Genomic DNA, 25535 nt, shown 5'->3' on the forward strand with positions numbered 1-25535 from the left:
CTCTTCAGGAAACAAAAGAAAACTGTGCTGAACCCGCGTCCCCTGTGGTGGAGGGCCACAGCTCATCCATGCGCTCTGCTGTGGGCTCTAGCCTGAGTGGCCAGGCCCTGGTAAAGCTCATTTTCAAGATAAATGAGTCCACAGACACGCAGTGCCATTGGACATGATGATACCCGGGGGCAAGATTCTGTTCTGTATTGTCTCCTAACTGCCAAGGTGAGGCAGTACCCCTGATCACAGAAGGGTCTACAAGGACCAGGCAGGAGGCACGGCGTGATTCTCTGCACACCACGGTGTTACACAGGCCAACCCCATTTCCCACCATCTGCCGCCCATGCTCTTTACTTGGGGCTCCAGCTGTGGCCAAAGGCGTGTGAATCTGGAAAGCAAGTACCACCCGGGGCCCTTGTGCAGCAGACATCCTGAGGCAAGGGGGGCGGACAGCGTATGTCACGTTCTAAGTAAAATAGCTAGAGGGTAAAACACTCCAATGCCAGTTTATTTTTAAAAAGGGTTCTGTGTCATTCTATGGTTTGTTTGCCCCCCGGTTTTGTTTTTGTTTTTTGTATAATTGTACAGCCTTTGAAAATTACATAAGTTGTAATGATCTAATACTATTAATAGTCATTCAAAAAAAACTTTCCTTCCCTCCCAGCAACTATCCAGGGGGAACTGACGGTCCTGAGAAGAGGCCAATTCAACAGGGCCTCTACCCTGGTGGAAACAAAAAGCAAAAAGAGGAGGGGGAAAAAAAAACAACAACACCAGAAATCGACTAAGAGGTGTGTGGCCAGTGTCTCTCAGGAGTGGGGTCCTGGCTGTTGCCTGGGTGATGAGAGGCAGGGAGCCTGCAGCATGCAGCACGGCAGCCGGGAGACCTCGCAACCACATCGTCCTCAGCCGGCACGCCCGAGTCCCAGCCTAGGTGTCATGGAAGTCCTTCAGCAGCGTTCTCCTCCGCTGCTCTGCTATGTGCATCTGGTTCTCTAAGTCCTGCACCAGGGAAGCAAGACACGGGCTTGCATGGCCCAGCCCCGTGAGGATGGGCTAGCTGAAGCCGCCCCCTGCCACGGGCTCCGAGGAGTCAAAAGCACGGCCCTCCCCACCCTTCTCAGCAGCAGCCTCCAGCCCCTAGGCCAGCCACCATGGGACCGATCACCACACCAGCTCTCCCTTGCCTGCCAGAGGGTCCTAGAGGACAGCAGTCACTTACCCCTCTGTCATAGCTGTCCGCCCGCTCCACCTTCCATGACAGGTTTTCAATCTCAGCCTCCAGCTGAGCCTGCTGGTATTCAAACTGTATGGGTAGAGCAGGAAGGTCAAAAGGAGTGGGGACGGTAGCCAGGGCAGGGCCTGCAGACGGGAGGGGCAGAGGCAGCACCTCAGGCTCGCAGGAGCTCCAGACAGCCCGGGTGCTGTCCTCAGAGGGCAGTCCTACTTCCTGCACCCAGAGCCAGAGGCCGGCTCAATGGTTGCCTGCGGAGGACAGCCACGTGGCCAGGCTGCACTCGCCCTCCACCCCCAGAGAAAGGGGAAGGACTGAAGCCACAGAGGAGAGTGCTCCCGACATACGGGGAAATGGCCGCTGCAAAAACAAGTCAAAGTGGACATTCACAGACTCTGCGCTCACTGAATACTTTGTTTTTTTCCAGCCCTTCTGAAAATCAAGAGTCTTCAAAATTTTCAAACCATTTGACTTAGTAAGTATACACCTCTTGCACAAAGAGGTTTCCCAATGTCTTATTTGTGATAGTGAAAAACAGAATAAATGCCTCAAATGATGGTACAACCATATAATGGGACATCTATGCAACTATTAAAAAATGGCATTTTCCAGCCTGGTGAATAATGACAGCTGCAAAAACTGGTGTAACAAAAAATGTCATATATATAACTGTGATTATAGAAACAGTACTAATTTTCAAAGGCTGGAAAATACTAACAGTGCTCATTTCTTTCTGGGGGGATGATGGATGATATAAATGTTTTCCTAATTTTTTCAACATTTGAACAATCAATGTGAATCTCCTTATAATTGGGGAGGAAACAACCCCTATCTAAGATGAAAATTACACAAAGATGCAAATGAACGCCACAGTATTTAGGAACATGCATGCTGGGTATCCTCCCAAAACATAAGCACTGGTTCCCAAGTGGTCACGGATATTTTCAGCCAGCCACCCTAAAAAATATAGCTGTTAACGGCTTCAGTACACCTGCCTTCCTATTACATGAAATGGCAGTACCTGAGATCCACTCTGGAAATGCCTAGTCGGGGCCCGGGGATCAAAATTTTTCAGTGGCCAGTTTTGTTTTGATTTTGCCCTCCCAGCCACCAGGGGTCTGGTCCCTGCTCGCCTGCAAGGTGCGGGCAGAGAAGGCCCCTCTGAAGCTAAGAGGACAGAGCAGAAGGACGGCTTCCCTTACCAGCTTCTTCCTGGGCCCGGACTCCATGTAGTAGGCGTATGGATACGTGTACTGCAGGGTGTATCGACACTGCAACAGAAGACAAGGGATCTGTGTCTATGACTCTTAATTCCACGGACCTCATGGGGCTGATACAGGCCTTACCCCACCATGCAAATCAGCCTGGCTCTACGGGAACTGGCCTGAAAGAGATGAGGCCAAGGCAAATAAAAGATGAACTGGGGGACAACATGGCAAAAAGTGAAACAGAAACGATTACAGAACACCCATGGTTCCTCTCCACACTAGGATTTATTACCAGCAGCTGCCTCAACGGCTCTTCCCTCGTGAGTCGGACCTCAGAGTCCACACATCTATCTCAATACTTGTCCAAAGACAATCTCTTATTTTCCTCTGAGTGATGCATGGATGGGACAAAAGAAGAGAAGGGCTCTCATTTTCCCTGTGGTTCTGTCCCCGCAGGCAGAGGCACTGGAATACTGAGTGCCCTGGATATCCGGGGAGGGCAGGGTCCTCAGTGGGCACAGCCCAGGAAGATGTGGACCCATGAGCAGGCACATGCGGGACTTCACAGGGGGTGAGCCCTGCCCTCGACAGCGCCTCCCACCCTCAGAGGCCTGGGCCTCACAGAGAACTAGGGATGCGAAGACTGAGGGGGACAAACCTTGGCCAAGAGCTTGGCAGCATTCTGGAGGTACTGCCAGTCGATCCAGGTGCCCAGGTTGTTCATGACCCTCTCCTGGATCTTCTCATGAATCCGCTGGTATGTTTGTGCCTCCAGCTGCAAGCTCTTGTTGTGGTTTTCCCACTGTGGGGTCAGAGGAGAGAGAAAGCTGCAGGCATCCAGGAAGGTGGCTGGCTGTTCAGAATGGTCACAGCCTTGTCTAGCTGATGGGGGCTGTGTGTCCTTAGGAGCGCACGAGGCGGCTTCCTCAGTCCACACTACCAACCCTGTCTAGAGCCCCTATGTGCCTGCCAGATCACTCTACCCGCTTACAGCAACAGGACTCTAGCCCTGAGGACAAAGCAAAGCTAGGTACTCCCAGGCCTCTTGGTCTCTTGTGCTTAGAAACCAAAGGTTCCATGCTCTGTGGGCTTCCGGGGAAAACTGCCCTCTGAATCTGACTATTAAGACGGCACTGGATTGGGGGACATGGCAAGATGTGGGCTGGGGGCTGAGAGATACAAACTGCTGTGTGTGAAATAAATAAGCTACAAGGATACTCTGAACAGCACAGAGAATGTAACCAGTATTTTATAATGATGATAAATGGAGTATAACCCTTAAAAATTCTGAATCACTACATTGTACATCTGAAAGTTACAGAACATTGTTAAGCCAGTTATACCTCAATTAAAGACAAACAACAAACGTGGCACTGGATGGATAAAGACCACCTGATGGTCCTTCCTTCTCCTTCACAATTCAGCATCACACAGGGTCGGCAGGTCCTTCCCGGTTGGCTGTGCCTGCCCTGGGGAGCCTGAGAGCCGCACCTGGAGGCAGCACTCGGCCCGGCTGGCACTCCAGGCCCTGACTCCAGTGTGCATGCGCTGTGCAGCCACCGGTCACTGGGAGTTTCGCCCAGCAGGGCCAAGTGGAAGAAGCCTACCCTCGAGAAGCAGGTGCAGGAGAGGACGCCTACCCTCTCAAAGTAGAACAAGTACTTCTTGAGGGCCTCCCTGGCCTGGGCTTGCTGGCTCTGGTTGACAATGTCGGGGTTCTCCTTGTACCGGCTGCACTCGTAGTACTCGCTGCCGTGGGTCTTCCAATCTCCTAGACACATCCAGCAGAAGTCTGCAGGGACAGAGAACACAGCCCTGACACACATGACGCAGGCCCACATTCCTCCACAGGCACGGGCGGCGCAGGAGGCCGGACAGAGCCGGCTCCAGCTCCGGGGATCGCCTGGCCAGGACGCTCCCCGGCCGCCCCTTTACAGAGGGCGTGGACACGTCTCGGACACGTCTCAGGCCCGTCACAGCCACGGTCCCCACAGCCGGCCCGTGCCGATCTGAACTACAGCCTGCAGGTGGTCTCCGTTTCGAGAACGCATACGCTTAGTGCCTTTTTAATCCAACACAGGCAGACGCTGACCGTACAGAGGCCACGGGTCTGCTGCATCAGTGCCTCCTCAGCAACAGAACAACGTGTCCGACTGAGGCCCCCTGGCCTCACCTGCCCTCCTGTCAACCTACCCCTCTCAACACCTGTCCTAGGTGTTACACGTGAAACTGGGGATGAAGACTTTCCCCCCTTTTTCTTCTTTCTTAAAAAGCACATTTTTATGGGAATCCCCCAGTGGTCCAGTGGGGGGTCTTGACCAAGACTCAGTGTCTTTACTGCCAGGGCCCAGGTTCAATCCCTGGTTGGGGAGCTAAAATCCTGCAAGCCAGTGTGACCAAAAAAAAAAAAAAAAAAAAAACCAAACAAACAACAAAAAAAGAGAAAAAGCACATTTTTATCAAACTCACTGCTACCCAATAGTTCATGCCCAGAATTATGACTGTTTCCACACCGAGGAAGCCAAGAGGGAAAAACAGAGATCCCCTATGGATGCTATATATCTGAACAATTACTGTGCCTTAATGGACAGGGGCCAACCACGGTTGTGTGTTCTGACTGCCAGAGACCCAGACAGCAGTAATCACTGTTTCCCACGATGCACTCTCATAAGCTGGCTCACTGACTTCCTCGGGGCTTGTGTAAAACTTGGGGAAGCTAGAGCCAAAAGCTAGACCCAGAGGTCGTTCACTTCTCTTCTCCTGGGAGGCTTCACGGAACAGTGCAGTACAGCTTTCGCCTCCGTCAGCTAGGTTGTGTCTGCTGTCTTAAATACTGCCACATTGCTTAGGGTTGCCCATCCGGGTGGTAAAACTATTCAGCAACACGAGGGATGGTAGTTAACTCTGGCCAGTACAGGATGGGGAGAGGACACACCGAGGACTCTGCAATACCAGGCCTGTGGTGGGTACTGGGGTATACACTCGGGCATTTCTCTTTAAACTGTACGCATGCCTTACGCACTGTTCTAAGGGGATTGTGCACATCCCTCTCATTCAAACACATGCAGAGAAGACGGTGGAATTTCACCGAGGAAACGGGCCACTACTCTTGGCCTATCTTCATTCTACACTTCGGCATCACCGTTCCCTTCTAAAACCTCGCCTTGACTACTCTGATTACAGTGTGATCCTGGGAGGACCCAGGGACAGCAGTGGCCAGGCTCTTACAAAGAAAAACGCTCAGGACCAGCTGGGCGGCATGTCAGCAGCTGTGGAAGAAGTCTATCTGGACATACATTCTACCTGAAGGAGTTTTATCTCTTTACTTGATCTGGCAGGAAGGAAAGCAAAACCAGTGGTTCTGTGGAACCTACACCGGCCAGATGAAGGAGGCCAGAAACCCTCTCTGAAAACTTTTATAAAACCTCAAAGGCAAACTAGGATTTGACTGCTTCCAGGAGAACCATGGGCAGCCTGCTCTAAATGGTGTCCGTCAGGCAGCACAGAAAAGTCCCATGCTACTTACCTGCCTTGGCAAAAATCAAAAGAACACACTAAAACGTTGTTCTTGGATGACTGAGGATTTGTGAGGGTGTAAGAGCCATCCCAAAGTTGGCAGCAGGATTATTTGAGGGACCAAGAAACAATAAATCAGCAAATGCAGAGCTGCTGTACTCTGGTCCTCATGGCTGTAAGTGACGGAAGGCACCCTGCTTGATCACTGTATCATGAAAGCAGTGGAAAAATACAAGCAGTGGAGACCCAGGCACAAGAAACAGAGACTGTGCCGCTGGGCCTGGGGCACCAAGCTTGGGACTCACCGTGTTTACATTTGGAGCATTGCTGTCGGAGGGAAACAGAAGAGAACATGTTAAGGGCACGCTGACCAAAGGCTTCAGGTCACACAAGCAAAACGTACAGGCCTCTGCTCACCATGTGATTGCAGCCGCCGTTCTTCTCAATGCAGATGTTGCACTTGGGACACTGAGGAGACAGAAGGGCGCCGTTAGGCTCACGCACCAGCAGGCCGGCTCTAAGACAAATTACACAAAGCTCCTGGCACCCGTGCCCAGCAGCTCATCGTGCGAGCACTTCTGGGGAGGAGCCTCTCACTTAAATGTGGCGGGTCGCTGAGGCTGGAACAGCAATTCAAGGAAATGAGGTCAGCAGGTTTGGCCCTGAAACACTCCAGGCTGAGCCCCGCTAAGTCTGCCACCATCTGTCCCTGCCAGGAGGCCGCTCGGATTAAGCTCAAGCTGAGTCAGTAAAAAGCTGGCCACTTGAGAGGAACGGCAGCGCAGCCTACGAGCTGCCACCCTGGACTGGGGCCCGCTCAGCCTGCCTGAACTTCGACTTCCAGAAGAGGGCATGGAAATCACCTCCAAAGCTCACTCCCATCTGAGAGACGCCAGCAGCCCCAGACAGAGTGGGGACCAGTCACGCCGGGCGCTTCACGGTCATGAAGAGGGCCTTACTTCATGATGTCATGCTCACAGCTGCGCTGCAGGGTGCCTCGCCTCGGCGTGTGACTGGCACCGGCTAGGGCCCGAGTGCTGAGTCATGCGCAATTCTAGGGGCTGCGGGCCGTGCTTTCCCATGGGACGTTTCCAGAATGAGAACTGGGCAGGCCTGGGGATTGCATTCGAGTTTTGCTACTTATTTAATGTGGCTGTCAACCACCTCCCTCCCAGGGCTGTTAATGTTGGGGAGGCATTCAGTAAAACCTAGTTTCTATCTAATGAGTCTTCCTGAGGGCCAAACTTCTCCAAGCATTTTAGCATTTCATTCAAAGAAAGGCACCTGGTGCACGCTAAGATAAACTGCTGCAAACTCTGCTGCGCCGGGGCAAGGGTCTGCCACCTCCATCACGAGCCCCACGGCCCTGGGTGGCACTAGGGAGGGCAGACCCATGACAGGTAAGATACAGTCCTTACGTCTTTAGTGTGGGCACTAATGTAGTTGGCTGTTTCAGAGTCGTCTGCACACTTCGTGAGCCATTTCCGGATTGTGGCGCAGTCTGTGGGGGCGTGATACATCTGACGACACTTGAAACTTAAAACCAGAAAAGATAACTGTTAGGTCAGATCCTATGTTTTTCCTTTTCCTTCTGTCCAAGCCAACAGATCTGGAATTAGAGCTTTTCCAAGAGGTAAAAAGTCACCTCTCGTGGCGTCCGAGACCTTGACTTACCCAGGATTATTCTGAAGTCCTGGGGGACTTCTCTCAATAAACCCAAATGAGACGTTTGTTTTAAATATCTTAGGTGATGTCAATCCTTCCTAACAGGATATCAAATTCAGAACTCGGATTTTCAAAGGGCTCGGAGGTGTATTCTGAGAAGAGGACTCAACTCCTACCCAAGGCAGGAATGAGATCCAGGCCTGGGAGCCCTGGCTTATCTGAGTTCGAGGTTCCCAGCGGATGCACGCTGTCGGCACTTGTGTAGTCTGTGAGGGGCACGTTACCTCTGATGAGACCGAAACTTAGAATCAGAAAAGGAAAACTCTGACACTCATCCGGCCAGGCTCCTGTGTTTTTAATTCCCCTTCCGTCCAAGCCAACATGACTTTCTGGATAAAGGCTCTCAGGCAGGTAGCCTACCAAATGTCCCAGGGAAAGACGGCCCTAACGTGGGACACAAAAGGTGGAGAGCAACTGCATTAGTGGTTCTTAACGCTTGCTGAGTCACAGACTCCCTCAACCATGCCTTGAAAGGCAGGCACATATGCACACGGACCCCATTTTCTCCCTACTTTCACTGAAGCCCCACTGTGACTCTTCCAGCGAGGTGCAAACAGGGAGCAGGTCTGGACCTAAATGAAGGCTCTGCCATTATCTGCACCTCGCTTTCCTCACCTATAAGTAAGGGGAACAGCAGTACCAATCACATGCAGTCGCTGTGACAATGAAGGGAAAGTGGTCAGGAGAGAGTGGTTCCACTGATAAGCCTTCAGTATGCTTCAGCTAGTTCCATCATGTTTACTGAATAGAGTAAACCCCAGATAGATGTAAACCACATTTATGAATTGCAGTGTTATAAAATTAGCAGAATGGCCAACAGAGAGAAAGATTAAAGTGCTGGTGGCTGGAGCCTTCATATACGGCAATATGTGAATTTTCTGTGTAGATAAATCTACATCCACACAGACACGCAGTCTCTGGGCCCTGAATCTTAGTAGCATAAACCCCAGCCCATTCTCCAAGAGTCTGTGTCTCCTTCTTGTCTCCTGACCAAGTATCACCAAACATCTGCCCACGTGGAACAGCGCTGCTCTTCTGGCCCAAAGGCCCTGCCTCTCCCAGCCCGCCCTCACAAGAGCCACAGCAGTGATGCTGAGAGGAGGAGAAGGCACCCGCCAGGGCTGCTCGGCACCCACACTCACTCTTACCAGAAGACCTCGTTGCACCGATTGCACTGTACTCGGCGAGCTCTGGGCTCCTGTACCCGGATAACCATGGGGCAGTCTGCACCAGGGCATAGCTGGAGCTGGTAGTGACTCTGTGAACATACCAAGGGGGGGACAATGAGGACATCCCCTAGTTGGCGCCTCCAAATTAGACCTCCCTGAGTATTCAAACGCCTCCTGTTCTTCCATCAAGAGGCTACAGGAATTCATGACGGATGTCATGAAGACCAGACATTAGGCAGGTCCTGAAAATGCCCTTTGAATGTTTAGCTTAAACCAGGGAACAACTCACCAGAATGACCTAAGCTTAGATGACAGAACGGAATACAGAATTGTGTCTCCGAGATGAAAGTGCATGGGGACTAGGGTTGCGAAGGAACAGGGCTCAGTCAGTTGTGCCTGAGACTCTGAGGGGCTCAACAACCCTCAGGCATCTACCAAAGGCAGCAAACAACACCAGGAACAAGGCCTTTTGTTGTTCCTTCAGCCCGTGCAAGAGCCGACCCAGATCATCATTCAATCCAATAAGCTTAGGAATAAAAGGCAAAGATCAAAATTATGCTGCGTGGAACCAGCAAGCCTGAACAGGCAGCCCAACAGAGGGGAAGGACTCCAAAACTGACCACTCTGAGAACTCGAACAAATTGCCAAATCGCCCAAAAAGCAACACCGCTTCTTTGGGCTGACTCACACAATGAAGGGAATAGAACAGCAACTCCTGAGATATGCCTGACTTATGTTTATCCCCCTACATACAAGAGCTTGTTTAAGTAACTCTGTATTGGGGCGGGTGGGGCAGGGGGGTGTGCGGCTTCCCTTGTGGCTCAGCTGGTAAAGAATCTGCCTGCAATGCTGGAGATCTGGGTTTGATCCCTGGGTTGGAAAGATCCCCTGGAGAAGGGAAAGGCTACCCACTCCAGTATTCTGGCCTGGAGAATTCCATGGACTGTACAGAGTTGCAAAGAGTCGGACATGACTGAGTGACTTTCACTTTCACAAAGTGGGCGTGCCTGACCATTCTACACAAGAAAGAAACCAAGGGTCAGAGAAGGACTATAAGGGGTCAAAGGATACAGAGTGAGGAAGAAACAGACTTGGGATTTACTAGTACTCTAGAGTTTTCAAACTTTTTAAAAGCTGTGCAGCTCTTCAGATGGAAAGCATCTCCTGGCAGCCTCCTCTGTAGAGTAACTGGTGAGCATCTGATGAGACGGGGACTCAGGAAGACCAGGCACAGCGGCGGCTGGGCATACCTCCACGTAGTCCCTGAAGAGGTAGCGCCTGTATTTATCTCGCAGTTCTTCATTGGGCAGCAATGGAAACACGAAGTCCTCTGGTGTTCGAAGTGGGCAGTCCTGAGCCATGCAAGAGACACCTGTTGAACAAAGACAACCGGATGGACAACTGTATCACAGAAGACACACCTATAATGTATTTGCTGAGTTCACCCAACAAATTCACATTTTACACAGGGAACCCCGGAAGCATCAGAATTTATTCAAAGAAGAGAGAAATCAATATGTTTACATAGTGATGCAGCTAAAATATTATTACAAATTTTTAAAGGACAGGGAATTCCTTGATGGTATAGCGGCCAAGATTTTGCACTCTTTAACTGCCAGAGCCCTGGGTCAGGGAACTAAGCTCCTGTAAGCTACACAGCACAACAAAAAGAAAAAACAAACAAACCAACCCATGAAAACCAAAACCAACCAAACAACAAAAACAAAACACTAAAAAGCCAAAACCAATTAAACAGTATATATCACAAATAGCACCGATTAAAAAAAAATGCTTAAAAAATCTCAGAGGGTTCTTGACTTACAACTTAAGTTTTGTGATGTGCATGTGATTACCATCAACAGAGTGAGCTTTTACAGATATTATTAATATAATGCTGATTTTAATATCATGAAGTCATATAATTTAACAAAGACTCCTTTAACTCATCACCAAGTTAGATTTGTGCTTACCTAAATCACAGTAAACCCTCTAGGAGTTTCTGAGGTACGGCTGCCACTTTGAGAATCAAGATAGACAGGGTAGGCAGCTTAAAGGACAGTTTTCCCTAAAGGCAAGAGAATGTAGCCTTGCCGTCACACCAGCATTTACATAAACGCCCAAACATTAGCCTTAATTCTTGGATCTTGCTCAGGACTAGGGTAAACTTTGCCATTGTTCGGACTGACATGTTTGGAAACCAATGGTTCCCATTTTGAAAACTTCAGTTAGGCTCACAAGAAAACCTGAATACCAGAAGGGGCAGAGCTGAAGCTAAACAGTTCCTGCCAGCCTGTTATGCGCCCGTGGCGGACTCACCCACACCCACACCGTCCTTGACGAGCACTGAGCAGTGCTGCTCCCAGCAGCTGCGGCAGAACTGGTGCTGACAGGCCAGAGAGAGGAGGTTTTCCTTCCGCACGAACTGCATACACACTGCGCAGTGGTGAGGGGAGTGGGCCGGGGGCACCTGCAGGGAGGTAAGCGACGTGAGCCAGCCTGCAACAAAGGTCGGAACTCAACTGCCAGGTATGGGCTCTGTGAGTGCCAGTTCTGAGCGGAAAAATGTATTATCAGGAAGGCTTCTCGAAGGAGGTGATAGTGGAGCTAGGCTTGGTGAACCCCTGAGTTTAGAGGAGCACAGAGAAGATGGAAATGAGCTCTTACAGTAGTTTATAAGGTCAGGATTTCGGAACTGTCAAGGTCCTGAGAGGTCATTCCATCTACCTTCTTTGGGAGGCTACTGCGTTTCTTTTGAAAACGGCCTTCATTCAGCATGGCATAGAGTTGCTTCTCAACAACTACTATAAACCCAGCCAATAGATTCTTAGGGGCTGAAGTGTGAGCCTCTAATAGCTCCAGAACCCATACTCTGCTACACAAACTGGCAAAGACAGTCTGGGGACACCAGCCAAAACCACAAACCAGTGAAAACCTAACATGAGGTTCTTGTTAGTTCACTGGGAATACCAAAAATAATTTGAGGAAAAGGACCATACTCTGTCTAGTATGTTCCTGGAAATTTTCTAAGAAGCTACATAAGTTATATGGTGATCTGAGCCCCAATTCTCCCCCATTCATTTGACAAATGCTGACTGAACTCTTAGCAACAGGAAATTGCTATACACTGTAAGATATGATTCCTAAACTTAAAAAGCACTTACAGTCTACTATGGGAGCTAAAAAGATATGAGTGTATCACTGAAACGTACATGTAAAGGTAGAAAGATATAATTAAAGGAGTTTGGAGGGGAGTGTTCCCAGGAGACAGGTTTTGTGAGAGATGGCTTGGATTTGGGTCTTTAAAGGTGAGTTCCATTCTCACGAGCAAAGATAGGGACAGGATCTGGACATTCCTGGCCAAGGGAGGCACCAGCAGGGTTAAAGAGGCATGCAGTGAGTGGGCACCCTAAGAACACAGCAGGAACAGAGAACAGGCTGTATGTAAGTGCAGGAGACAGGTGAGGCTGGAGAGGGCGGGCAGTGACTCATTCCTGGTCTGTGAGGAGAATTTCCAAATGATATCGGAAATGGAAGATTTAGGCCTATACTAGAACAAGTATCTTGGGCATGCTGCACTATAAACAAAGTAAGATGGTTCTCAATAACTGTGTGAGCCACAGCAAGAGTGCGTCAGGAGGGGATACTCACATGTTTTGATGGATTGGGCTGAACTCGAGCCTCAACGAGCAACTGAGCAGAATTAGACTTGTATCTACAAAACAAAAAGCATAAAAGGAATCAGAGCTCCAGTTCTGGAGGTATGGTTGTAAATGAGCTGACCTTTTTCTCTGAAGGTAATAAGCACTAAGTCATGATATATTTATTCCACTTGATGTGTCTGAAAGAAATAACTGGAGATACTGCCAAGTGTTATCTAGAAGGGCACTGATTTAACATTAATGATAGCATAAAAACTCTGACCTAACTTCACTGTCCAACAACAGGGGTTTGGAGTAGGCTGGAACATCAATATGGTAAAATACTGTACCTCCATTAAAACTGGGGGTACAGAAAGAATATGCTGAAAACATTGGAAAATGTTCACCATATACTGAGAGAAAAAAGGCTATAAAATATGACCCAGTGTTTTAAAAATACAATCTGCACATTGTAAGAATATTCTCCATAACACAGACAATTATTACCACTGCATGGGCAGGCAGAGAGAAGTTACAGACAATGCCATCTCTTCCTCCCCCAAAATACCTTACCTGTCCAGTATCTCTGCAACTTGCCAGTGGAAATTAACTAATATAAGTTTAGCAACTGAATGAGATACCTAGAAAGAAGAAAAAAAGAAATCAAATTATAATGTAGTTTTTTTTCCAGAGTGCTCTTACATTTTGAGAAATGCATACATTCCTCTCTACTGCAGGTCCAGGCTTGATTTTTAAAATCTTCCTCTTGGTTCTGTTTTATCTTTTATGATCAGACTCTTAAGCAATTTCCTGGATCTCTCGATTTTTCAAACTTTGTTTTCATTAGCAACCCTTCAAAGAAATTAGTTTGATTTCAAACTTACACAAAACCATCCTATCTACAGTAAATAAGGACCTAGAATCCAAAGTAAGCAAAAGAGCTATAGGTTCCCTAATGTGATTTATGTTTGCTGAAGCTGCCATAGGAGGCCATACACGAGCACCTCCAGTTAGGCGTGTTACTTGCAGAAGCTCTCCAGGCTTGGACTTTTTATATAAACCCAGAAAAACAAAACAAAGCAAAAAACACCCCTGGTTAAAACCTCTGACTCTATAACAGAACTATTCATCCACAAAGACCGCTATCACAGAATGAAACAGAGACAAACTATTTGGTATAAATGTTAAAATTTGCTTGAGAATAGCTTTTGGATACAAATATATTTTTACAACCTGAAAATTATATTGTTTTATTTTATTTATTTATTTTTGGCTGCAGTGTGCCGCTTGTGGGAGCTTACTTCCCTACAGTGGAAAAGTGGTGTCCCAACCAATGCACCGCCAGGGAACTCCCAAAATGAAATTTCTTGACCTTCCCAAAGAAAGAGAACTTCAACCCCATACCTGGCCTGACCCCTTGATCTCAAGAGCACGAGCAACCGCAACCAAGCCTCAGAACCAGCATACCAGGTGCAGCCCTTCCGTGTGCGGAAACGACCCGGGCCTCCGCGGAAACTGAACATTTTACTGACGACCACAGGTCCACTGTGACCAGCTCAGTATTCCAGTGGAGTTCTGGTGAGAACTGACAATGTGAAGAGAGGACGTGTCTCAGTTCAGCTCCGTCGCTCAGTCGTGCCCGACTCTGCGACCCCATGGACTGCAGCACACCAGGCTTCCCTGTCCATCACCAACTCCTAGAGCTCACTCAAACTCATGTCCATCGAGTCAGTGATGTGTCCAGCACCTTATAAAACTGAATAGATGTCCATCTATTCTTTCAAAGCCAACTGCTGAGGATCTATCAATATATACAACGCTGTAGGCACAGGCGCCTCCCTCCAGTCTTCTACAGGAGGCACTGTGATTGCCCACAGTGTATCACAGACTGTCAAGGACTCAGTTTCCCCCAATTAATCCATTTAGGAATGTGAAGGAATTTTGAGAGCATTAATTAAAGCAAATCGTAGAATGATGGCACCTTGCCCAGTAACGGACACCAAGAAGATCTACAGGGAAGTCAGGATACAAAGGGCCCTCTGCGCAAAAAGCAGCACAGGGTGAAGGAAGAGTACCTAGAAGAATTTACGCTAACAGGTAGTCTCCGAAGAGAGGCCACCTCCTCCCTGATTTGGGTCACAAGAGAACTGACTTCACCACCCACTGTCACCCGCAGCAGTCTCCCAGAGGAAGAGATGTCAGGTGATGTGTGGGGGAGGGGGGCACTACTTAAGTTACCTTTAGCAAGAGGGCCAAGACAAATATATGATATTAAAACATTACAGATAAAAATCTGTCATTCTCAGAGTGCAGACAGCTGAGCTCAGGAAAGAACTAGCCAAGTATTCACACCATTTTACTGTGTAATGCTTAAAGAGCTTGGCAATCCATTCTGAATCTATTAAAGTTGACACTTGGTAACTGAGGAAAGTCTTCCACTCTTTTTATGTGTTCAATTGTGGAAAACAAGAGTCTTCCAGCAGAACCAAGACAAACTATTGCTAGACTGTTTTGATCAAGCAACTAATAACCTGTGAGTGGTTAGGATTATGTGTTACCAAGAAGGACTTAAAAGTATCTATGTATGTACCTATGTATGCATTATCAAGTAGGTCTTAGAGCATTCATTCATTCATTCATCTTTGGCTGTGCCACAAAGCTGTGAGATTTCAGTTCATGGTGGTGAAAGCCCAGAATTCTAACCACTAGGCCACCAGGAAAACCCCCCAAGAAGAACCTATGAGGTCAAACCTCTTCCAAAAAGGGTGATAAACAACCACTGCTAACCAAAATAGACTTAATGACTTGGGAAGGACACATGACCATGTCACATTCAAGACAAATTTGCGGTTCTATAAGATCACCATGTAATAAGAAAATTAAAAGTCTTATTTATGTATGAGGCTTTTTTCCATTTCTGAATACACTTTCAGAAAGGAGAGCAGGAAAGAATACCTCTTTCAAATTCACTTTGTGAAGCTAACACAACTCTGATAAAAGGCTGATTTAACATGTGAAAACGCCTAAAGCAATTCACTGAATTAACAAAGTAAAAGTAGAAAAAACCCAAATGATCATTTCAATAGACACAAGAAAACTCATTTGACAAAATTGAGGAATCACTCAAGATAAAAATTCTTAGCAAATTAGGAAGAAAAATAAAACTGCCTAAATCTAATACAGGGTATCTAAGGAAAACATTATACTCAGTAACAACACAGTGAATGCTAAGATCAGGGACATGACCGGGAAGACCACTCTCATCATTTCATTTAACACTGTGCTGAAGGCCCTAACAAAGCATGGGAGGAAAAAAAAAGACACACAAATAGAATGCCAATATATAAAAATCACAAATGTGTTTCTACATAGTGGCAAATAAAAATTAAAATTTATTGATAAATATATTTTATTTAACTGAATATATCTAAAATATTTCAACGTTAATGCATTGAAAATTATTAATGAACTACATTTTACATCTTTTTTTCCATCTAATTGTTCAAAGTCCATTGTATTCATAATTATAGCACATACCAGTCCAAACTGGCCACATTTCAAATGCTCAATGGCTACATATGATCATAACGCAGCTAGAGACAGAACACAGCAATCAAAATTAATCAAAATCAAAGCAGGGGGTTAGAGTATAAATTAACAGTTGACCCTAAAATGTATGGAGAGAACCCAGAATATCCAAAGCAACCTTGAAAGAGCAAAGTTGGAAGACACTTACACCATCTGACTTCAAGACTTACTAAAAAGCTATAGTAATCAAGAGAGTGGGTACTGGCTTAAGGACAGACATATATACAGATCAATGTAACAGAATAGTAAACTCATACACTTATGATTAATTTTCTACTAAGGTACCAATGTAATTCAACAGATGATAAACCAGTCTTTTCAACAAATGGTTCCAGAATAACTAAACATCACTATACAAAATACAGAACTTAAATGCTTAGTTCATGTCACACAAAAATTACCTCAATACAGTTCACAGTATTAAATGAAAACTGAAAACTATAAAACTTTCAGAAGAAAATTTTTGCAATCTTGGTTTTTTAGGTAAAGATTTCTTAGATATGACACTGAAAGCACAATCCTTAAAAGAAAAAATATGATATACTGGAGTTCATCAAAATTAAATTTCATTCTTCAAAGGACATTATTAAGAAAATGGAAGAGACGAGCCACAAAATATATGATTTGCAAGAGAAAAAATAACTGCAAATCATATATCTGATAAAGAACTTAATTCAGAACATATAAAGAACTCAACTCAAAAAGCTCAACATTATTAGTCGCTAGGGAAATGCAAATTAGAACTACAAGATACTACTTCACACTCACTAGAATGATACAGAAGACTGACAATACCTAAGTGCTAGCAAGCAGGTGGAGAACCCGTAACACTTATATAATGCTGGTGGGAATGTAAAATAGCAGAGTCTCAGAAAACAGTTTGGCAGTTTCTTAAAATGTTAAACGCAATCCCACTGCTAGATATCTATCCAAGAGAAATGAAAACATGTCCACGCAAAACCCTGTTATACAAACCATCACAGCAGCATATTTCATGAGAGCCAAGAACTGGAATCAACCCAAATGTTCATCAACTGATGAATGAATGAATAAACAAAATGTGGTATATATCCATAAAATAGAAAATCCTCACTGGGCAGTAAAAGAAAGCATTACTGACATGTGATACAACATGGATGAACCTTGAAAACATGTCAAGTGCAAGAAGCCGGACACAAAAGACTACATAATATAAGATTCAATTCATACGAAATTTCTAGGAAAGGCAAATCTATGCAGACAGTAAGATGATCAGTAGTTTCCTGGGACTGGGAGTGGGGACTAACTACAAATGGATATAAGGGAACGTTTTGGCTGATGAAAATGTTCTATAACTTGTGGTGATGGCTATACATTTGTTTACATTTACTACAACTCTTCTACTGGTACACTCCAAAATGGATGAGTTTAATGGAATGTAAGTAATACTTCAGTAAATGCTAAAAATAAAATTGATCAATGGACAGATACATGATAAAGTAAACGCAGGAAAAAGTTAGCACCTGTATAATCTAGATGGTAGACAAATGGATATCTACTGTACAATTCTTTAAAAGTCCTTGTATATTTTCAATTTTTCATGAAGTTGGAGGGAAAGTTTGCCAACTTTAATTCAACGGTAATCTTCTGAATAAACAAATGTCACAAGAAACAGAGGGTTGACCCTTACACCATTGCATCAGAATAGTTCATTTTGATCTTTTATGTACTCCTCAGAATGAAAACATCCCCTTCAGAATTTTGAACATACATAGTTCCAACCAAAGATGAACTGACTAGACAATGTGAATTTTAGTATAAGTAGGTCTGTAATGCCAGTAACTTCACAACACTCCGGATCCCTCTAAACCTCCCACACCAAATCCTCGAGGGAGGGAGGGAAAGTAGTGGTATACAGTTCATCAAACACTGGAGGGTCCCGAACTCCCTGGGTTGTCCAGAGAAGGCTTTCAGAGTCAAAGATGGAGTCAGATCATGGTCAAGGGTAGCCCATCTTCCTTACCCTTCCCTCTCATTCCTTCTGCCTTCAAACCAGACCCACGATGGGTCAGAAGGCTCTGGAGAGTGTTCCGTGAGCTTGAAAGGACCGTGGGGTCACCTCTGTCATCATCCAGCCTGGACTCTGCTCTGTACTGCCCATCCAATCTGGCTTGGCTTTGCCATGACATTTACAATCTCAACACCCTCAGATGGTTTTCAGATCTTTATTTCAGGAAGCACTTGGCTACATGAATGTCAAAAAGGACTTGGCTGCTGGACATCACTATTTCCCAGAGGTTGCAGGCAAACTTCTGTCATCCTCCCTAGTTTGTGTTTGGGAGAGACCTTTAAAAAGCTACTTTCCAGATACAGGCCCTCAAAACATGTTCAGTAGTTACCACCTGTGCAGACACCTAAAGGCGTAGATGACTGTTGGGGAATCAAGTTCTCCTTTCTGTTTTTTTAATAAAGAATATACAAAGTGTCCATACAATTCTATCCCGGCTTCAAAGCAGGGTCTGCCGGGGTGGGTGGGGAGGAGGTGGACCTGAGGCCTGAGGGGGAAATCCTGGATAGCAGCCAATGATGCTAAGCTTTTCTCACAGAGATGCAGTGATGTGTACATGAGGATTTTAGCTGCTGTTATCAGCAAGCCATTCCTGACATGGCTAACAGCACACAAGTCCACAACCTCAGCATTTCAGGAGATATTCTGGACGCACTTTCTTCTGTGATCTAAGGGCTTCAGAAACAAGAGAAGTGAAATGGTAAATAGTGAATAGGGCTTGTCAACTTGGAATGGAGACTATCTTGATAAGATAAAACTGCTGGATCTATGCGGCCTCTGACCCACTCAGTTTAAGGAGACAGATGCGGATTCCAGGAGCTTAGAAAATGCAACTCCAGCAGCAATTTGGTTACTGGCTTATATTTTAGCCTTCCTATGACTTGCTGCCCCACTCTATGTTTCAATTTTCTTGTATGTATTTTCTCTGTTAGGTCCCCAAGCAGAAAGCAGACTATGGTGAATCTGTTTTTCAAATTACAGGACCCCAAGTCCACCTGAAGTTCGTTAGTACATGAGAGCCTCAAATTTCTTTTCTGATTTCCACCAAACTCAACTCTTTCCCCAGAAAAATTCAAGTATCAGAATTTTATAAATTAATCACTGGAACAAACGTTTTTGATCCCCTGACCACAAAGCACTTAAAATACCAGAGGGAGATAAATCCTGCCATGGAAGGAGATGCTCAGTACATACAACATTCTGAATCCTTTCTAATACACAGCCAACATCTACCTTTGGGGAAAACGTATTCAGAATTTCAGGAAATTTAACCAATATTACTTGACATCCCAGAGCACTTGGATTGTATGCGTTTATTATTCAAGTAATGCACAGGACATGCTAATTTGATATATGGATCAGGGCACATACTGAATAGCCTCCATTCCTGACAACAGCTCCCCAGGAAAACCCTGAGCATGGTTAGTTGCTTCTTCATCTTTTTCGTCTCCTACAGTTGGTTCAAGCCGTCCAGTCCTTGGGGACGAGTTAACAGCACAGCTTACAAATAGATTTTTTCCCCCAGAAAACAGAAATTCAGCAGCCCACCAGAACTGTCACCAGCCCTTCCCACACTTACCAGTGCCATAGGGAGGATGCAGCCGATGGCAGAGAGCATCAACGGCCTGAAAAAATACAGGTGGTAGTTTCAATTTTTATTTAGACTTCTTACTTGCCAACTGCCTGAAATCTTTTAAGGCTACCCGAATGGGGTCCATGCCTCAGCCTGTTGTTAAGCCACTTCATGGTCCAATCACATTTGTTAACAAACACTAGTGGTCATTCACTAAAAGACAGAGAGGAAGGAAAGGAGTGAACTGTTGGCCAGCTTCTGGTCTAGGGTAGGAAGGGACGTGCTATGGGAAAACTAGCCTAAGGAGATCAAGATGGATGGATTCAAGTCTTGGAGGGCAGAAGGTGAGGTGAGAAAGTACTGAAGGAATAAGAGAAAGAAGTAAGGTTTACGCACAGAGACAAAAGAGAAGGTGAACACCCGGTTAGAATGGGGCAAAATCAGCGGTGGTGGTGGTTGTGGGGTCCCAGAAGATCAGCTCTTAGGCAAGATCCAGCCCTCAAGTCTAATTTCAGTGGTGGGCCTTCACTCCTCCCATACTCCACACCTACATACTCTCAGACTATAAAAGGTCAGCTCTCTGGCACCTTATTCTAACTTTGCTTCCTTGCATTTTCTGTCCATGAAGGGAGAGCTGACTGGTAATTGAGGCACTGACATGTTATAAATGCTCTACAAAATCTGATTAATGAACACTAATTTGAAGATTTCTCTCCAGTCTAACCTTAGTTCTGTTATGGTCTCTGGTCATTAAAATCAATGCCAAAAACATCTAAAGACCTCACTAACTACAATTACTTATGAAAAATATAATAAAACAGAAATACAAAAGTCATCCCTTCCTTGATCTTGAGGGTACTTTGTTATGAAAAACTCTGAGCATCTACATAAGTGAAGAGTATGATGAAACCCATGTACCCATCACCTAGCTCCAACATCAACTCAGAGCTAGTCTATACCTTACCTACCCCACTACCCTCGAGATTGTTCCAACAAAAATCTCAGCCAGCATATCTTTTCGGGTTTGCATTTCCATGAAAAGCTTCTGGGAAATACTTAGTACAAAAGACAGATTACAGCCCCTTCTAGAATTCCAAAAGGTTTTCTAGGGAGGAGCCATATACAGCTAGGATGAATACTACTTTAGTGAATCAAAGTCATATCCATTAATCACAACCAAAAGGAATGTAGACAGGAGCTCACAGCCAATGAATGACACACAGTAGGACTGAAAGCCAAGTCTCCTACCCTATTCCTGCAGCTACAAGCCCATCCTGTCCACGTGTGATTTCAAACGATGCACTGTCTCTTCCAGCTACAGCGACTGTGAGGAGGGCAAAGGAGAGGGAATACCAGACACTTGTAGGGCGTTCCAGCTAGGTCACCTCTCTTCTCCAGAGGGTACTCAGAGCCCAGCATATCTTAGCGACAAAGCCACAAACTCCAACAGCATGTTTCAAAGAGAGCCGCTGAGAGCTGCTGTTAACTGTGCTCAAAACGTATCACATTTCTATACCCTTATATGTGTATATAAATAAACCTCCATAGGAATGAAGTTCTTTTCTGGGGGAAGAGGTTTCTCACAGCACCTCCCTTCTCTGTCATACCTAAGCACCGAGAACAATGCCTGTGCCAGTACTGGGTCCCATATGCTAACACTTCCCTCCACCTGTCTCCTGTGGTCTCATCTGAAATCACTGCCTATCCACAGCCTCCTCCAGAGCCCAGGCAGGCAGGCAGGCAGACAGGCATCAAAGCCTTCCAAGTCCTCAGGGGGTGCACAATCTAGCAGGAGAGGCCAGATACAGATCTAAAAAGGAAGGTTTAAAGGAAAAAAAAGAATGGTGAGCTGAGAGGTCTTTTAAAGTGACAGGAATGGCAGAGATGCTGACAGGAGGATTGAGGAGCCAAAAATCTAACGTTAGGGAGCAGAGCAGGAAAGAGTTTAGGCTGGAATCTGGAGAAACCACTTCAAGTTTCTCAACAGAGCAAGATAAAATGGTGTTTTCAGTGGCTGTGTCAGAAAATACGGAATAGAAGCAGAAAACATTTTATTTATGCATACCTGCTTTCTGTCTTATCATTCTAAAAAAGGAGGCAGAAAGTAAAGGCCAACAGACCTTTAAGTTATTTTATGGTAGAGGTTAAATTGGTTTTTCCCCATCTTTCTTAGCATCTATCTAAAAGTTAAAACAACAGAAGATACTCAAAAACACTTGTTTTATGGAGAATCAACAAATTCTCAACCTATCCCAATTATAGCAAACTCGGAACCTACTCCAATTATCACTGAACAAAAAATAAAATGGTTCATAAAATGCATTTTGATGAAAAGGAACAATATCTGCCACTCCATCCCACCCCATCCTGATCCTCTCCCAGTCTTCCTAGCCAGGACAAATCTCTCCCAGTCACTTCTCTGGGTTCTTCTGGTTGCTACCAACATCGCTGAGCGCGCCCATAATTCTCTACCAGACCTAGCTTACTTATGTCACTCCCTACCCACTCCCATTCCAGCCCCAACTTCTGAATATTTAAATCACTATTTTCAGTTCCTCTATCTGTAGCCTTTGTAATTTTAAGACATTGTTTACGGGACCAGAGTTGCATTTTCACCCCCGAGCTTTTTCAATGGCATGCTCCTTGGCCCACTCAAAGAAGAATGTTCGTACCTCTGGCATAAATACATTATCATTATTAGTAGCTGCCAATCACGCATACTTGTGTCACATGGCGTTTGCTTTCTATTTATTTGGCTTGTGATTTTTGTGTGTAGTTTTCCTGCTTTGCATGGGAAATTCTAATTCCCTTCCCCCTTGTGAAGAGCTCTATGGTTTCTCACCACATCCCAACCATCTTCCAACTTCTTCATTCTATCTATTGCTAGGAATCCACCTCACTCCTATTCCAGAAGAAATTTTTCTTGGATCCCACCAAGTTCTGTTCCAGTCTGGGCTGACCATTTTCCAGGCCTGCTACAAGCACAACATGGGATTTTTCACAGGACTGCTAAGTTACTCTATTTCTTGAATTATTATTTTTCTTTTTTGATCTTCATCTTGAATTACTTCAGCAAAGGTACAGGGAAAGTAAATATTTGGAGTCCTTGCTCATCTGAAAATGAGTTTATTTTTGCAATGACAGAATTGTAGATTAAAAACTCTTTTTCCTCAGGACTTGGAAGACCATTGCACCACTGTCTTCTGCTTGTCAATGCTGGAGATGGGAGACATGATTCTCATGTCTTTTAGAAAGGTGTATATTTATGGAAATCTTTAAGGTTTTCTGTTCTTGTTTTTCTGAAATTTCATAGGGACAATTCTGGCAATGGCTCTTTCTTTACCCTTCTGGGCAACAGACAGACACTTTCAATATGAAAACTATTCCTTCTGGCTCTTGGAAATCTTCTTTTACTTTTTTAATCTTTTCTTTCCTTCAGTTTTCTTTGTTCTCACTTGCCACAAATTCTGGTAAATCCTGGGTATCTGGATTGAATCTCCATGTCTCTGTTTTTTCACACACACACACACACACACACACACACACACACACACAGCCTGTATTTTGGCTTTATGTTGAGAGATTTTCTTGGTTTTATCTTCTGATCTATCTATGGTATATTTTTTAACTTGGCAAACCCATAATTCATCTCCACAGGTTCTTTTCTGCTTTGATTTTCTTCCTGACGGCATCTCTGATTGTTTTACAGAAGCCACATCTTGAGTATCCTGGCAAATACTAAATAGTGCACTTTTAAAAACAAGCAAAATTACTTATTGGTCTACATCAGCTACAGTCAATTTCTCTGTTTCTCTTCCATTATGCATGTTTTCCTCAAATGTCTGGTGATTCTTCGTTAGAATCACCATTCACAGTCAACAAAATGAAGGGCAACAAGGGGGATGAAATACTGATATAGGCTACAACTTGGAAGAGTCTCAAAAATGTATGCTAAGAGAGCCACCAGACACACAAGGTCACATATCCATGATTCCATTTCTATAACGTATATAGGTCAATCCAGAGACACAGAAAGCATATTTGTTGTTGCCAGAGACACAGGGCGTGGAGAGTATGTATACATGCTTACTGGGTATCAAGTTTTCGTTTTGGGGGTGAAGAAAATGTTTTGGAACTAGATGCAGAAGATGACTGCCCAACACCATGAGTGTATTAACATGCCACCAAACTGTACACTTTCAAATGGTGAATTTTATGTGAATGTTACAATTTGTAAAAAGAGGGGGTCTCAGGAAATGAACCCTAACTCTGTGTACATGAACAGAACCAGGCAACTGCCAGGCTTCTCTTCAGGGTGAATGATTGGAAGCAGCTATTATTCAAGATTCAAGGGCTCCCAAAATGACAAATAAAGATAGCTAAATCTGACTTTCTCTAAGTGCCTGATTTCCCTAAGATTATCCAGATTATTTTGCCAAGAGAGAGACCAAGTGGGGGTGGGCCTGGCTGTTCCACATACAGACCTTTAATTAATCCTCCCATCTGCAGCACATTTATCTTCTCCAGTCTAAGTCAGTCAGATCAAAGCCCACAACCTCTTCAAAGACATGCTGGACAAACTGGCTCCCGTGTGCAATAATGTCCCATATGCTGCCCCTACATGTTCTCTTTGTTATTCTGTGTTTGTAACATATATATGCCTTTACCTTCATTTTTGTGGTATTTAAAAATGGAGAAGTACTTCCATATTTACCTCATGCTCTTTAATAATCTCTCTTCCTGCCCTCCCCAGCTCACCGGGCAACCATTAATTTATTTTCCTTTACAACAGATAAGTTTGCATTTTCTAGCATTTTATATGACTGAAATCATAAATTGCTTTTTCCCTCACCACTACCCCTGAGTCCCTTCATGCAGCATATTCTGAGATTTATCAATGGTACTTATATGAGCAGCCCACTCTTTTTATATTGATGACAGCATGCTGTTCTATGGGTATGTTACTGTTTGTTCATTCATCTGTTTGTAGATATTTGGGTTGTTTCCAGTTTTTGGCTATTGCAAATAAAACTGCTAGAGACAGCCGAATACCAAACAAACAAAAACAAATGCAGAAGGGACAAATGTACATGAGGGCAGCCAACCAACTTGAAGCAAAGACTTGAAGTGTTCTACTAGAGTGTCATAAAATAAAAAGCCTTTAAAGTATTCACATTGTATTTATGATTGCAGATACTATTAGTCATTTTCACAGCTACTCATTATCAACGTAGACATAAGAACCCACTTTTATTTTGTTAAGGAAATATGAAGTTACATTTAGATGTCAAAAATATTACAGGAATCCTATCCAATTTGTGAGTACAGGTGGGCAGTACACTCTACATCCATACTGTACATCCTACTCCCATTCTGGTTACAAAACCAGTCCACTCCAAATGTTGGATGTATCTTTTCAGCAGCCAAAAAGAGGATGTACTGCTCACTCCTCATTTCAGTAACCTGGATTGTTTCACAATTTTTTTTGTACTTCCACGGGAATATAATGTCAAATACCTCATCTCATCTCTGAAAATTCTGTTTTATTACATCTGCACGAAGTTCAGTCTTCTACATGAGAACTGCCAAAGCTAAATCTGACATGCACACCAAGCTAGGAACCACACATCCACCAGATATATACTATCTATATTTAAAACTCAGCTGACTTCGTGGAAGCCCTTAAACAAGCATATTGTCTATTTACAAATGGAAACATATAGATGTACAGCCTTGGGGTGAGATGCTCAACTTTTGTAATTACTGGCCTGGGCTTATTTAGACAGTCTTATCAAAAACAAGCAACACTTACTGAGAACAAAACATAACCAGGCATTTTTGCTTGG

At 44.8% G+C, this 25535-nt stretch overlaps 1 protein-coding gene across 3 annotated transcripts in view; it reads right to left on the reverse strand.

Annotated features, from left to right (window-relative positions):
* Positions 1-478: 478 nt before the first annotated feature.
* ARIH2 (ariadne RBR E3 ubiquitin protein ligase 2) overlaps positions 479-25535 on the reverse strand; it is a 36613-nt gene continuing 11556 nt past the window's right edge. The window contains exons 2-15 of one of the 3 annotated variants that reach the window (XM_065933754.1): positions 19696-19741; positions 13055-13122; positions 12492-12555; positions 11160-11310; positions 10094-10215; positions 8823-8932; positions 7368-7485; positions 6367-6417; positions 6255-6276; positions 4074-4225; positions 3092-3235; positions 2428-2496; positions 1214-1297; positions 479-993 (exon numbers count right to left, since the gene is read on the reverse strand). In XM_065933754.1, the coding sequence (XP_065789826.1) occupies positions 922-993; positions 1214-1297; positions 2428-2496; positions 3092-3235; positions 4074-4225; positions 6255-6276; positions 6367-6417; positions 7368-7485; positions 8823-8932; positions 10094-10215; positions 11160-11310; positions 12492-12555; positions 13055-13122; positions 19696-19734 (1266 nt within the window). In that variant the 5' untranslated portion in view covers positions 19735-19741 and the 3' untranslated portion in view covers positions 479-921. Of the gene's footprint in view, positions 994-1213; positions 1354-2427; positions 2497-3091; positions 3236-4073; positions 4226-6254; positions 6277-6366; positions 6418-7367; positions 7486-8822; positions 8933-10093; positions 10216-11159; positions 11311-12491; positions 12556-13054; positions 13123-19695; positions 19742-25535 lie in introns of all 3 variants that reach the window. The other 2 variants (XM_065933753.1, XM_065933752.1) reach the window with 2 other exon arrangements.

Source organism: Muntiacus reevesi, chromosome 4 (genome assembly GCF_963930625.1).
Source record: "Muntiacus reevesi chromosome 4, mMunRee1.1, whole genome shotgun sequence".
Lineage (NCBI taxonomy): Eukaryota > Metazoa > Chordata > Mammalia > Artiodactyla > Cervidae > Muntiacus > Muntiacus reevesi.